The sequence below is a fragment of the Dermochelys coriacea genome, chromosome 1 (genome assembly GCF_009764565.3).
Source record: "Dermochelys coriacea isolate rDerCor1 chromosome 1, rDerCor1.pri.v4, whole genome shotgun sequence".
Classification (NCBI taxonomy): Eukaryota; Metazoa; Chordata; order Testudines; family Dermochelyidae; genus Dermochelys; species Dermochelys coriacea.
Window position 1 is genome coordinate 251,698,319 of NC_050068.2, and position 16,094 is coordinate 251,714,412.

The 16,094-nt window shown below is 40.3% G+C and overlaps 1 protein-coding gene across 5 annotated transcripts in view; it reads right to left on the reverse strand.

The window, feature by feature from the left end:
• Positions 1 to 15,476: 15,476 nt before the first annotated feature.
• NUP37 (nucleoporin 37) overlaps positions 15,477 to 16,094 on the reverse strand; it is a 31,695-nt gene continuing 31,077 nt past the window's right edge. For all 5 annotated transcript variants that reach the window (XM_038398767.2, XM_043519225.1, XM_038398776.2 and 2 more), the window contains one exon: positions 15,477 to 15,846. In XM_038398767.2, the coding sequence (XP_038254695.1) occupies positions 15,733 to 15,846 (114 nt within the window). In that variant the 3' untranslated portion in view covers positions 15,477 to 15,732. The remainder of the gene's footprint in view (positions 15,847 to 16,094) is intronic.

Genomic DNA, 16,094 nt, shown 5'->3' on the forward strand with positions numbered 1-16,094 from the left:
GAGAAGGCAGGTGCTAAGTGAAAAGATAGAGTTATTTCAGTTTTATTTATTTTGGACCTCAGAATCCCTCTTGCTTTCTTTGAACAGTTATCAGAGTAGCAACCGTGTTAGTCTGTATTCACAAAAAAGAAAAGGAGTACTTGTGGCACCTTAGAGACTAACAAATTTATTTGAGCATAAGCTTTCATGAGCTACAGCTCACTTCATCGGATGCATTCGGAACACCAGGAATGCATCTGATGAAGTGAGCTGTAGCTCACAAAAGCTTATGCTCAAATAAATTTGTTAGTACTCCTTTTCGTTTTTGAACAGTTACACATCTATTCTGAGCAATTATCATACATTTTTAGGGAGCCTCTACATTCTCCCTACCTTGGTCCATCCCATGTGAAATAGAAAAGGTCTCTGAGGAAACATAGTATCTATTGTGGCTGAAAATGTTTGTGTGTTACATAGCAAATCTATGCCTCACATTTTCATTACATAGACATCTGTGGTATATGGAATAGGAATACTGGTAAACTGTGGCCTTAAAAGGCAGTTCTACTCTTATAAAATGACTGTAAAAATGGCATTATGGAGTTTCTATCTATATTGTCTCAATAACTTCCATATCAAGTGTGCTAAGTTTATAAGGAAAAGGTGGTATTCCAAGTAGTAATGATACAAACTCAACTTGTGTTTCTTTCCTCATGTGTCTTCCCCAGTAACATAGATTTTGCGGGACAAATTCTGCTTTCAGTTACACCTGTACAATCCAGTTGTGTGCCACCAAGTTTGAAAGTGTGTAATGAGTCGGTGGGCCTGTGCCATAATCCGCAACTACCCCCATCCCCAGCAGTGTCTAGGGTTGCCAGGTTTCCGGTTTTCAACTGGAATGCCCGGTTGAAAAATGACCCTGGAAGCTCCAGTCAGCACCGCTGACTGGGCCACTAAGAGTCCGGTTGGCAGCACAGAGAGGCTAAGGCAGGCTCCCTGCCTGCACTGGCCCTGGAAGCTGCCAGCATGTCCAATTCCTAGGTGCAGGGGTGGCTGCAGCCCCTGCCCTGAGTGCCGGCTCCGCAGCTCCCATTGGCTGGGAACTGTGGCCAATAGGAGGTGCAGGGGCGGTGCCTGTGGGTGTGGGCAGCGCATAGAGCCCCTGGCCCCTCCACTTAGGAACTGGACACTTCCGGGAGCTGCCTGAGGTAAGTGCTGCCCAGGCAGAGTCTCACCCCAAACCCCTTCCCACACCCGAACCCCCTTCCCTAGGTCAGAATCTCCTTCTACACCCAAACTCCCTCCCCCCTGCACCCCAACCCTCTGTCTCAGCCCTGAGCCCCCTCGTGCACCCCAAACCCTCATCCCTGGCCCCACCTCAGAGCCTGCACCCCCAGCCAGAGCTCTCTCTCCCACACCCCAACCCCCTTCCCCAACTCAGAGCCCCCTCCAGCATCCTGAACCCCTCACTTCTGCCCCCCCCAGATCCTGCACTCCCAGCCAGAGCTCTCATCCCCTCCTACACCCTACCCCTCTGCCCCAGCCTAGTGAGGGTGAGTGAGGATGGGGGAAAGCGAGTGACGGATGGAGAGGGGAATGGAGTGAGCAGTGCTGCAGGGAAGGGGTGGGGCAGGGCAAGGGTGTTCAGTTTTGTGCGATTAGAAAGTTGGCAACCCTAGCAGCAGCGTGAGATTTGCAGTGGTTTAACCTCCCCCAACCTGCATTACGTGCTGCCTATACCCTAGGTATTTCAAGTTGAATGGACATTTGGCAATTTCAACCTTCTTTTTCCTGTGCCTCAGATCCCCAGCTGTTTAATGCCATCTCACTTCAGAAGGGGGTTGTGAAGATATATTAATATTTGTGAAGCAGTCAGAAACTAAAGTGATGAACACTATAGAGCATATTAATAATTTTGTGTTTAGGGCAGTCTTGGGATGGCATGGGTGTAATAAGGCCTGTGCCCACATATTGAATGTGGAGACAAAAAATATTGAATATCTTCCCATTTACTGAATGTCACCGGGGTCTCATGGAAAAAAATAGTATGTGATTGTGTAAATAAAGGCTATAATAAAATGCATATTTACAAGGAAGGCACACTGAGGTTGCACACATAACCTGACTTCTGGCATTTCTGAACTTTTGAGTGCTTTATTTTGCAGACTTAATGTTCTTCTAACAAGGTATTATTCATGTGATCATGTGTATAAACTGTAATGCCAGGTTCAATCAAATTTTAACAGCTGGATTCCATAATATTTTATCCCCAGTGAAAGTTTGAAAGGTAGTAAAAGCCGTATAGCTAATATCCTCACAGATGTCTTCAGAACTTCTGAAATACATCTTCTGTGCTGTTCAGCACCATTGTGTTTATGCAAAGGCCTTTGACTCAATGCAGGAAAGTACAATATGTTGTTTTCCCTAGTGTTCAAAAAGAAATAGCTCATTCCTTTGTGTGCATGTTTGTTTATGTTAGAGATAGGGAAAGAGTAGAGGTCATTGTTATCATAATTTCTAAGACCTGACAATTCCAAACTTAATGAAGCTCATACCTGTTTGTTCGTCTTCAAAAAATCCTTAAAGAATGGTTTTAGAGGCTGCTCTTTTCACAGCAGTAGATTTGAAAAATTGGTGGAGCTGTGTTTGGTAGAGATTGACTATTGTGGGGCTCTACTAACCAAAGAGAGTAACATTATCTTGTACAAGATTCTGAAATGGGAATACCTTCTATTTACATTTTAAAAAAAATGGCAGGTTTACACTATATTCCTCATTAAACTTAGCTGAATCCTTACTTAGAGCTTCCTGCAATAATAACCTGTGGCCTTTACTGTACACCAGAGCTAAATGTTGTCACAGGGCAAATTCAGAGCTAGGTAGGCAGACACAGCAAAGGATAGGACTTCTCGTACAAATAGAGAAACATACATGGGCTGGGACACTGTCCCTAGACTCTTTTTGCCAGAAGCTGGAATGTGCGACAAAGAATGGATCACTTGATAATTACCTGTTCTGTTAATTTCCTCTGGGGCTCCTGGCACTGGCCACAGTCAGAAGACAGGATACTGGGTTAGATGGACCTTTGGTCTGACCCAGTATGGCCGTTCTTATGTAAGGTAACTACAAAGTGTTTTGAAAAGGTTCTCAAGGCAAATACATGATACAAGAATAAAAGCATCCCAGGAAATTCAGGACATCTATTTTTCCTATAAAGGAATAAGGAGGGCAATAAAAATACTTAGTTTTATTGTGTCTGCTTGATCTAAAGTAATAGAACACATTCTTGTACAGGCAATCACATATTACTGCTACTGAGGCTACAGAAAACGTGTCTGTTAGGCACTTATTATGAAAACACTTGTGCATGTACTTAAGTTTACTCCTGTGAGTAGTTCCATTGATTTCATTCTTTTTTGTGCGTATTCTTTAAAATATGTCCTGTTCTCTTTTTCTCATCGTTGGTCATGGAGGTCACAGATTCCATGATTTTAACAGATCTTTATGACGTCCTGCGGTGAGGCTTGGGCTTCAGCTTCCACCCTGCCATGACTGTATCCTGATTTTGTACTTTTTTTTTTTTTTTTTTTTTTTTTTTTTTACCATAACTGCTCTGTGACTTTTGCCTAATTTTACTGGGACAAAATCGTCTCCATGCTCACTGTAAGTGACTTGTCACTAAAATCTTTATAAACTCACAAAATACAAGTTGTAATAGCTTATACAAACTCACAATTAGTAACAATGTACAGTAATATAGACTTCAGTCTTGGTTTAATTTATAAGCTTCAATGAGATCTACAAAGCAAGCCATGTTTTAAGAAAACTGGGTCAATGGTTAGTCACAGTTTGGTAGGATATGTGCTATGTCCCCCCACCCCCCCGTCCTTAATGGGCCACTTCACCTTTAATAAAAAGAACAGGAGGACTTGTGGCACCTTAGAGACTAACAAATTTATTTGAGCATAAGCTTTCGTGAGCTACAGCTCACCTCATCAGATGCATTCAGTGGAAAATACAGTGGGGAGATTTATAGACCCACACAGAGAACATGAAACAATGGGTTTTATCATACACACTGTAACCGGAGTGATTATTTAAGATGAGCTATTACCAGCAGGAAGGGGAGGGGGAAGGAGGAAAACCTTTTATGGTGATAATCAAGGTGGGCCATTTCCAGCCGTTAACAAGAACGTCTGAGGAACGGTGGGGGGTGGGATAAACATGGGGAAATAGTTTTACTTTGTGTAATGACCCATCCACTCCCAGTCTCTATTCAAGCCTAAGCTAATTGTATCCAGTTTGCAACTTAATTCCAATTCAGCAGTCTCTCGTTGGAGTCTGCGAAAGTTTATGCTCAAATACATTTGTTAGTCTCTAAGGTGCCACAAGTACTCCTTTTCTTTTTGCAAATACAGACTAACACGGCTGCTACTCCTTCACCTTTAATGGTCTCTTAGAGTAAGCATTAACTACTTATGCTAAACAATCTTTTCCACCTTGTATTTAGCTTTGGCACTTTTAAGGCTTTGCTTACACTAGTACTTCTGTTGGCAAAACTTTTGTTGGTTAGGGCTGTGAAAAAAACCAAAACCCTGAACTTAAGTTTTACTGACAAAAGCGCTGGTGTCAACGGAGCTATGTCGGTGGGAGAGTATCTCCCACTGAAATAGCTACCGCTGCTCATTAGGGGTAGTTTAATTATGCCAGTGGGAGAGCTCTCTTGCCAGCATACAGCAGCTACACAATAGACCTTACAGCTGTGCCACTGTAAGGTTCATAGTGCAGACATAGCCTAAGAACCTTTCCCAGACCTGAAGAAGAGCTCTGTGTAAGCTCAAAAGCTTGTCTCTTTCACCAACAATAAAGGATTTTATCTCACCCAACTTGCCCGTATTTAACAATCTCATGGGACGACCCCTATTTCTTTGCCAAAACCAGCAAATAAGCTTTCAAAAGGGTGAGCCCCACAGAACTCTGACTCAGAGATTGGGTCATCTGGCTTCTTCATTCCTGTTTCTCTCTGTGAGCTCTCAACAGCAAATCCAACTGAGTTCAGATTATAGCTGAAACTTTTTTTAACCTCTTCGGGAAGAAATGCAATTGGTAAGTATCTACAGTGACCCAGAGCTTTTTCAAAACAAGGTAGCATTTATTAATCAACCAGAATGCAGTGTTTGGGACTTCATAGGTTAGCGTGGAAAAGCTAAGCTTAACAGAGAGTCTATACAGACAGAAACAAATGCCCTATTGTCCTATGCTCTCCTGGAATCCATCTTGGCTCTCTCCGTGTCTGTCTCCTTGTTTGACTTCCTGAGCCCTGTCTCTCTCTCTGGCAGCACCCTTAAAACACAGTTGCTGGACCTCTTCTGTTTTTGTTCCAAGCTGCAGTCCTGGTGTTTCCACAATTCCTCCTTCTGGGGCTGCCAGGTATTAAGAGCTAATGTCCTTCTTGAGGGCACATTCTTGAGGGAACATTCTTACCAACTCAGATAGGCTACAGCCTCAGACTCCCCAGCGCCCTTATCCCCTGTTCAGGGGAAGCAATTAATGCCTATATACCCAGTGGCTAGCAATACAAAGTCAGTGGGAAAAATGAGTCACATATATTGATCATAAACATATTACAAAAATTCTCTCATTCTCCATTAAGCTGTAAACAGTTAAAGTTGAAAAGCCCAGAGTTTGACAAAATCACAACTTTAGTCTTTTTTGATTCAGCCCAGTCAAACTCTTAGGACTTGTTTATATTAGGGAAATTTGCAGAAATGTAACTACATCAAGGTCATTTTACCAGAGCAAACCCATGCATATATATTTTGCTCATACAAAATGAGGCTTATTTCAGTGCACCATGTCTATCTACATTAAGGGTTTGCACCAGAGGAACTACACTGTCTTATTATACTCGTATGAATGTACCTAATCTAGACAAGCCCTAAATCTGAGCCAGGGTTAAATGTGATCAAAAGATGAAGGGTCTTACAGTATACCCAAAGTCTTGGACCTTTCTAGCTTTTTATCAATCAAAAATTCAAACAACAAATTCTACTTAATGTGTTTTAAACACATTTTACTTATTTCCTAGATCTCAATGAGAAATTAGTTCTGCTATTTTTGAGTTCTACATGCACATTTCATTAGAAGATAGAAGCAAGTTGGTGTTGGGTTTAATATAATGCAAACACAAGGATAGTTTATTTTGTTTAAAGTTTAAAAAAAAATTCCACTCTGAAAAGCCAAACTCTGGAAAATTTCAGTCCCAAAGGAATATGTTTCAAGAAGTCATTTAAAATCCCTGGCTTGCAATTGCTCATAACAGTTTGAACTCTATCATAAATATAGCGTGTGTTATTTTGTGTGTTTTTTTGAGGAAGATGTTATCCAGAAGATGCCTAAAAGAACTCTATCTTAACAAAAAGAAAAGGAGTACCCGTGGCACCTTAGAGACTAACAAATTTATTAGAGCATAAGCTTTCGTGAGCTACAGCTCAAAGTGAGCTGTAGCTCACGAAAGCTTATGCTCTAATAAATTTGTTAGTCTCTAAGGTGCCACAGGTACTCCTTTTCTTTTTGCGAATACAGACTAACACGGCTGCTACTCTGAAATATATCTTAACAGTTTTCAGAGTAGCAGCTGTGTTAGTCTGTATTCGCAAAAAGAAAAGTAGTACTTGTGGCACCTTAGAGACTAACAAATTTATTTGAACATAAGCTTTCGTGAGCTACAGCTCACTTCATCGGATGCATTCAGTGGAAAATACAGTGGGGAGATTTATATACATAGAGAACATGAAACAATGGGTGTTACTATACACACTGTAACCAGAGTGATCACTTAAGGTGAGCTATTACCAACAGGAGAGTTGTGGGGGGGACCTTTTGTAGTGATAATCAAGGTGGGCCATTTCCAGCAGTTGACAAGAATGTCTGAGGAACAGTGTGGGGGGGGCATTCTTGTCAACTGCTGGAAATGGCCCACCTTGATTATCACTACAAAAGGTTTCTTCCCCCCCACCCCCCCGCTCTCCTGCTGGTAATAGCTCACCTTAAGTGGTCATTCTGGTTACAGTATGTATAGTAACACCCATTGTTTCATGTTCTCTATGTATATAAATCTCCCCACTGTATTTTCCACTGAATGCATCCGATTAAGTGAGCTGTAGCTCACGAAAGCTTATGCTCAAATAAATTTGTCAGTCTCTAAGGTGCCACAAGTACTCCTTTTCTTTTTATCTGAACAGTGTACACTCTATGGAAGAAGAACGAATCTCTTTTAACAAAGAAATATCTGTAGTTTAATGTTTCTGGACAGCATTGGGGAAACTAGTAACGATTGAGCTTCTAAAGCTTTAGATACTTAGTCAAACTGTATCGGAACTTCTTTGGTCTGCAAAATTTGACAAGAGATCTTGCAAGAATAGACTTTTTTGTGAGATTTCTAGTACTTCCTGCTGATGGTCAGGCCAAAAATACTGCACAGAAAGCTGTCTCACAGCACTTCTGCTCCCAGCTGGAACCAGGAAGTGCAGAGGGGAATGAAAATGAAATAAACATAGAAGCAGCAGGAAAATTATCCAAATTTTTTCAAACCCTGTTAAAAGGTGTTTTTTATTTTATCTGAACTAGTTCTTCCATCCCTAGGTCAAACTTGAAATATTAATTCCTACTAATAAGTAAAGAATGAATAAACTCCAGTGGAAAGGTATATAATGTGAGACAATGTCCAAGTTTACTCAGTAAATGGCTTGAATTACTGCTTCTTACCATACCCTTTATTGGATGATTATAAACTGATACAGGCTATAGGTCAAAGTAAAGTAAATAACATGTGGACGTAACTGAAGGCAGAACATGGCCCTTATACACACACACACACACACACACACACACACACATACACAAGAATCACTTCACCCATCAGTGAAGTGCTGTCCAGGTTCAGGACAGCTGTTTTAAAAAGGATTTTTAAGGTGAGCTTGAGTGTTGGTGAGAAGCTACTCTTAGAAGGACTTAAGCCAACTAGAAGTACAAAAGCTGCGTCTACACAGAAAGTTATGTCACCACCACCAGGAAAATCAAATATACCATCAGCACGTCTTGTGATTTGCATGCCCTAATGACAGTAATATGGAAAACTAAATTGGCACTGAAATTTTTATATTGCACAAAAATAGAACTTCTAGTCAACAGCAGAATGAAACAAAAGTAATTCAAATTGTTTGCACAAGTTGAGTAAACTGGCAAATACTACTGTAATTTACAATTGTTCATATATATATTTTATAGGCTTATACAAAAATGTTACAGTTCCCAAGATACAGTACTCTGTTAATAATCAGCATCGAAATAAAATAGCTATACAACTAAGAAGTAAATTAAACAGAAATAAAAAGCTGATCCAAGGAAATTTCCCAGACATGGTGTCATCTGATCCTCCATAGGGGCAACAATTGTTTTTACTAAGGTGGTCCAATAGACAAGCTGAAAAGGTCAGTAAGTAGATGAATTTTTTTCCCCCATGAAGTCCTCTAAATCCATGCTTACAAAGGACACTCTGGCAAAACTACATGTAGGAAATTGATATGTCCTCAACAGATTTTTTTTTTCATAGTTTGAAGCAAATAAAAAAACACTGATATCCCAATGATTTAGCTATGGGTTAATATGCACTGCTTTGGCAAATAAAAGGTTCCTGGCATATCAGCCCTTCACAGTTAAATACATTCACAAAAGCAAATTTCTAGTGTAATCTTTTTTAAAAGACATAATGAAAAACAAATGTTAGCTAGTTTGAAATTCTTTGGCTATGCCTGTTATGTTTTGAAATCCACCAAGGAAACTTCATAGAATTCTCCACCTATTCTTAATCCTGGACAATGACAGTTTGATCAAAACATGTTTGAACAAGCTGAGTTTTTAAACACTTTTATTAGTGCAACATTTATTGTAATACTGTAATATCTTCATCTGAGCTATGACTGTGCTAATAAAAACTGAATTAGCAAAAGTGCTACAGTCTGAACTTTGGTAAAGAACAAAAATGATTTTGTTTTGTAGAAAAGTACATGAGAAACACGCTGAACAAATAGTGACTGCTTTTTTTTTTTTTTTTTCCCAAACACTTTATAGAGAATAGAAACAGTACTAAGAAAAGCAGACTTGGCAATACACCTCCAAATCCCAGAAAGCAGTTCTGAGATAGTCCTTAAAAGAATTTAAAAAAAAAAAATTTTTGGCCTTAAAACTTAAATACATAAGCACGCAAAGTAGAATATAATTTCTTCTCCAGTAGTGTGGGATTTGAGCAGCACCAGGAACAACACAATACTTAGGTCTGTGTCAAAATGTAACAACAAATTCTCAAAGCAGATTGGATTGCGTGTGTGAGATAGCGCCAACTGCATGTGTAAGTGCAATATAAAAATGCTTATAATATACAGTTGAAATAAAAATGGGATTTCTAGGGCAGCAAGACATTTCTCTGTCTATGCACTTCTCTAGTGCTCATCACTGTTTCAGTGTCTAGGATGCATAGGCTTAGGCATTTTAAATTTCACCTTAGGGGCACTGTTCTTTGATTGCTAATCTATATGAACTGTTTTTGGCAGACGTTACCCATTTGTCCTTGCTTCTCTTCTGACCTATGAAGGGGGTAGATCTTCGGGGCCCTTTTCCTGAACTTGCAGAAAAATGCCTATATCCGCTTCCATATGTTCAATAAGAGGAAATGCACACATGGAACAGATTTTTGGTTTGCTTCCCATGCTAGAGGTAGAGAGTTGCTATAGTTGTGAGGTAAAAACATGCTGCAGTACCTCAAAGCAAGAAAGTGGTAGCTCAACAAATACCCCCTAGGCACACACCCCGGACAATATAATTCCATTTGCTGAAATGTGTCCACCAATATCAGGAGAGACTTAGTCCCTGCTTATGATTGACTAGTTTGACAGCCTCTGAAGCTGCAAACACCCAGAAGATCCTAGTAAGGATCTGTGGACCTACCTTGTCCAAAGAACACTTGCCTTGCAGTTCTGTCCTCTAAATCACTGTACAACACTTACAGTCTTCCCCTACTAAACTTATGGGGCAGAGCCTCAGCTGTTGTAAATTGTCATAACTCCACCAAAGTCAATGGAGCTCTGACAATTTACACCAGCTGAGGCTCTGTCCCTTAGCATATTTGTTGATTAGATACCTGTCTCCCAAATGTTCACATACTGTACTCAATGTTTTGCCTAGCATAGACAGATAGTTAGTGAAAAAAAAGATAATTAACAGAAAATGGCAAATCTAATTTATGGTAGCATCCAGAGTATCAATCAGCATCAGGGCCCATTGACATAGTCCCTGCCCAAAATACCTTACAATCTAACCAGGCAGTGACATATGAAGGGTGATGTGGGAAAGAGGAATACAATCAAATACACACAATTTTTAAACAGGTACATTTACTTCTCTCTCATTATACATAAAATGGAGACACATAACTCCATCTGTCCCTCAACCTAGCCATCACTAAAACCATCTTATTTCTCATCAGTATTGTGGCAGAGGTAGGTCTTGCAGAAGCATTTAGAGGGAAAACAAGGATGGTGGCTTTCTGGATCATGGCCGTTGGATACAACTTCTAATTGCCTGATTTACAGCACATCATCATCAAAGATTTTTTGTCAGTTAATTTAAGATCAGGACTGCCGCTCATCTAGATCTTAAATCCCTACATTACTGGAAACCATGTCAGGAAGGTCTCGCTCCTATGGAGTTATGCATGTGAGTACCAAATGGGAGTATTCATGTGCAGAAGTCTTTGCAAGAATGGGTCCTAATTCTGCACACGGCTAGTGTATGTATCCAAGAGTTCCTATCATTGTTACTCTGATCCCCAATCCCCATCCTTTCCCTCCAATTGTTTGTTGCATCTTATCTTTAATTAGCAAATTGTTCAAGGCGGAGATGGTTTTTAAATGGTGAGTTCCTACAGGGCCCAGCCATAGTGGGGCCCTGATCCTAATAGGACACCACTGTTATACCAAAATAGTTATCTATATTTAGTTCTATCAGATATTCTTACACCAACTCTATTTACCCTGTCTTGTGGTATCCAACTGTTGTCACTAATAATTTCCTTGCTTTCCACACAAGGATCTCAGATATCCTTTCAATAATTATCCCTTTCATTGGAAGCCTAGCAAAATGAGCTGTTTTTAATATTTCAGCATTTTGAACTCCTCCAATTTCTGTATTGACAAGTTGCTTTAATTTGTGTTTTGGAGTTGTTCACATCCAAAGCTTTGTAGGAGGAAGCTTTGTGATAACATCAGCTTTTGTTTCTTTAGTAAGGATAATTGGAACTCAAGCTGCAGCAGATGGTAACCCTATGAGAGAAAGTTAAAGGTCTTCCAAATAATTTAGAATAGTCTAATTTTAAGACTGTTCATGGTGGCAAGGAAAATTAACAGCTGTATAAATGAGTGTTTCCAATCTAAGTTGCACAATCTAAGATGCACAATACTTAAGTTATTATAGCTTTTTTTTTTGTGGAAAGGAGTCAAGCAAGTAATATAATCAGAATTTTAATGCATCACAAAATGGCGATGACACACTGACATGACTTTCCTGTTTAGAAGAGGGCAATTTTAAACTTAATTGGAATCACATGACAATTCATATGGTTAAAATGATTGTCTGGTTTGTAGCCATATCATCTGAATTTGTAAGAAACTCTTCCCATTTATTGATAATTAAAATGATCCAATGCTTAAAACAATGTGACATAGAAGGCTCTAAACAGTTTTTTGTTTGTTTGCTTGTAACAGCTTGTGGGGAATAAATAAGCATGCAGTATTTTCCCAACAATTGGCAACTAAACAATTTTAATTTTAGTTTATCCCCAAATATAATTGTGGTGGTAACTTTTTTATAAGCTATACCTAGAACCGGGGGGTCCAACAGTCATACCATGCTTCCGGGGTCCTGACATAAAGAAAAACTGGAGGAAAGTGGATTAGATTGAGGCCTTATAATTAGGGCTCAGCTGTTAGGCAAAGGATCTTTTGTCTCCTTAGGAGGAGCTGTAATGTTGTAATGCCTTAACTGTCCCTATTACAGACTGGAAGAAGAGTGCTGTACAACAGCAAGAAATCCATTATGGTAAACTACATGTCAGTTTTTACTATGTCAGGCCTCAAGAATTGTTTAAACTAATTCTGAAAAGCAAAGCAAGTGTGTCTATTATCTACTAATATAACGTGTCAAGCATTTCTAATTGAATAGTGGTCAGAAAAACTGTTCATCTCCTCGCATGCATTAATACAATGAAAATAAGTCCATTTTCCAGATTCCTCATAGGCATAGCTGTGGGGAAATAGCTTTGATTTTGCTGTAAAAAGTGAGACAGGATTACTCTTTGACCAGGCTGGATTTAGATGCAGGCAAGTGACTAGGGTGCTGGCCTTGGTGGAGGCCAGGTTTGGAGTGCTGTTTTTGTTGTTAGCAACAAAAGGGAAAATAGAATATTTGAAGTAAAATGTTTCAGGTATTCCTTATGTAAATTCATTTTTCATTAGCTTCCTAGAATGTTCTGGACCTTTGTAGAATCTCATGGAACCTTCCAGACTTTCTGAGAACATTTTCCTCAAACCCTCCTAGAATGCTATCAGCTATGCCCTCGTGGGTATATAAGGGGCGAGGCATTGCTAGTCAGTCAGTGAGATATAAGAACGAACTGAAGTGAAGTGAGAGCCTAGCTGAGATATTGTGAACCTTGTTTTATTGTGTAATTGTGAAAGTGTACTTGTGTTTTAAGACTTGATGAGTGTAAGTAGTGACTAATAAAGGATGTACTTAATGAGATGCCAGAGCTATCTATCAAACCCTGATCTATGCAACAATATAAAAGAAATACTGTTACTTCTTTTGCCATGCTTAACATGTAATGTTTATGACTTTCTAAGACTGTGGAACATAAACTTTTGCTCTCCCTAATACTCTGTTTTCAATACAAATGCCATAAAAAATAAGGTATTCAAAAGTTTAACAAATGGAAGGGGAGAAGCCGAAGATGCTTCTTGCCTGGAATGCCATTTGGTCTAGGGTGAGCCCTGTTCCTTGAATATAATTATGATTATCCATTTCAGTATTATTCATCCCAAGTACTGTATATCTAGCAAATGTGCTCACCACAGTAACTTGATAAAACTAAGGACATTTCCTGACAACCGATAAAATTGTTTATCTTTTTAGAATATTGTTGTTCATGAAAGCTAAACATTGGTTAGAGCCAGGCATGTTGCTTGCAGGTGCAATACAGATAACTTTAAAGAGCTCTGCTAATGCTGCTCATATTGACAAACAATATACAAATTCCTCTAGCTATAAGCCCCTCCTGGCTGAGATTGTCGATTAAATGGTCTAAAGCAGTGTTTTTCAATTTGTGGGTCGCAACCCAGTACTGGGTTGTCGCATGTAAGGCGTTGTGTTGCCTTGCTCTGGTCAGCACCGCCGACCGGGACATTAAAAGTCCCACGGTGGTGTGATGGGTCTGGTCACAGAAACTCCCTCAAGACTGTCACTAGATATGCTGGGATACCACTGAGAACCTCCCTGCCAGAGCAGGCTTCCCTCCACTCCCATCTTGCTGAGCTAGACACTCCAGTTGGCTACAGCACAAACCAAGAGGTTGGGCCACACCCCCCTGAAGTTCTACTGAAGCTAAAATTCCCTTAGCCCAGGGGCTTCTCTGTTAACAGGGACTTTCCCAGCAACCACTATTCAGTCTTTCTGGGAGCCTAAACCCCAAATTAATCTGTTTTACTCTGTATAAAGCTTATACAGGGTAAACTCATAAATTATCCACCCTCTATAACACTGATAGAGAGATATGCACAGCTGTTTGCTCTCCCAAGTATTCATTACTTATTCTGGGTTAATTAAATAAGCAAAAGTGATTTTATTAAGTATAAAAAGTAGGATTTAAGTGGTTCCAACTAACAACCGAAAGAACAAAGTAAATTACCAAGCAAAATCAAACAAAAACATGCAATTCTAAGCCTAATACATTAAGAAACTGAATACAGGTAAATCTCACCCTCTGAAATGTTCCAATAAGCTTCTTTCACAGACTGGACTCCTTCCTTGTCTGGGCCCAATTCTTTTCAGACCAACGTTGTAGTTTATGACCTGGGTCCAGCAATCACTCACATCCCCTAGTTACTGTCCTTTGTTCCAGTTTCTTTCAGGCATCTCTTTGGGGTAGAGAGGCCACCTCTTGAGCCAGCTGAAGACAAAATGGAGGAGTTTCCAGGGCCTTTTATATTCTCTTTCTCTTGTGGGCAGAAACCCCTTTGTTCTTCTGTGCAAAATCACAGCAACAAGATGGAATTTGTAGCTACCTGGTTAAGTCACACGTCCATGAATGATTCAGCTTTTTGCAGGCCAATGCCATTGTTTACATGTTAGTTTGAATGTTCCCAGGAAAGCTCAGATGTGGATTGGCGTCTCCCAAAGTCCATTATCAGTTAAGTGTTCTTGATTGGGCACTTACTCAGAATAGTTCTTTCTCAAGAAGCTGACCAAATGCTTCACCGATGCTGCTTAGAATCAAACACATTGAGATACAAGTACATAGCCAATATTCATAACTTCAAATACAAAAATGATTCACACATACAGACAGCACAATCATAAACAGCAAATTACAACCTTTCCACAGACACCTTACTTGACTTCCTTTGTATAAGATTTGGTGCAACAATGATCTATAGGTCATAGGTCATGTCAATAACGTTACAGGCAGTGCTGCCCATCTAAGGCACGCTAGTGCCTACTTGTTTCCACACTGTGCTGCAACCTGGCAGTGGACAGCAGAGGTCTAGCTTCTAGGCAGGGGGGCCACGGGGCTCCATGCACTGCCTCTGCCCCGAGCATTGGCTCCGCACTCCCATTGACCGGGAACCGGCCGAAGGGAACTGGGGAAGAAGGGGCGCGGTGCCTGCGGGCAAGAATTGCGCACCTCCGCCTAGGAGCCAGACCTGCTGCTGGCCGATTCCGTGGTGCAGCGCAGTCTGCGGTGCACCCAGTCATGCTGCTGAGCCGCTAGAGGTAAGTCCGTGTCTGTACCCCTGCCCTAGCCCTGAGGCCCCCCAAACCCAGAGCCCCTCCTGCACCCCAACCCCCTCAGCTGCAGCTCAGAACCCTGACCCTCTCCCACATCCCAACCCCCTGCCTCAGCCCTGAGCCTCCCCCAAACTAGGAACCCCTTCCTGCATCCCAAACCCCTCATCCCTGGCCCCACCCCAGAGCCTACACCCCCAGCCCAGAACCTTGACCCCCTCCCACATCCCAACCCCCTGCTCAGAGCCCCCTTCCACAGCGTTCATCCCCAGCTCCCTTGGGTTGCGGGCATCAACAATTTTCTTCAACTGGGTCCCCAGAAAAAAAGTTTGAAAACCACTGGTCTAAGGAAGGTTGTTTAAAAAACATCTCATCAACAAATATTGTGAAAAAAGATACTTATGTTTTATTACGAAAGTCACACCAAACTATCTGAAATATAGTATCTGCTTTAACAAATCTTGTTACAATTGTCATCTAAAAACAAGCAAAAGGGATTCAACTTGAGTTTCATGTGTTTTGGTTATTTTATTCTTGTTCCAATAAATATTAATATACAAGAATGAAAGAAATCTAGTCACTTTTTACTACAAAAAGGGACAATATTTGAGAATTTAATAATCAGAGCAGACATTTATTTTACATTTCTGTCACCCAAAAGAAAAGTTTATGATCTCCGCCAACTGCACATAATGGAAGAGTCCTATGCCAGGTCAAGCCAGATCCTACAGCTGCAGAGCCAAGAAGAATGGGCTACAAAAAAATAAAAAAGGACATTTTTTTCCAACATATCATACAGATATTTACTAAACCAGAGCTAAATATGCAACCACAAAGTTCAACAGGCAACTAAAACGTGAAAAAAAAAAAGAAAAAGAAAAAAAAGGAAAGGGTATTTAAATTAAAAGTCTCACTGCCTACTATCTTTTTCTATCAGCTATTGTACCCATATTGTTAAAATACAATATTGCAAAATGTTCTACAAGTGATGGAATTGAATC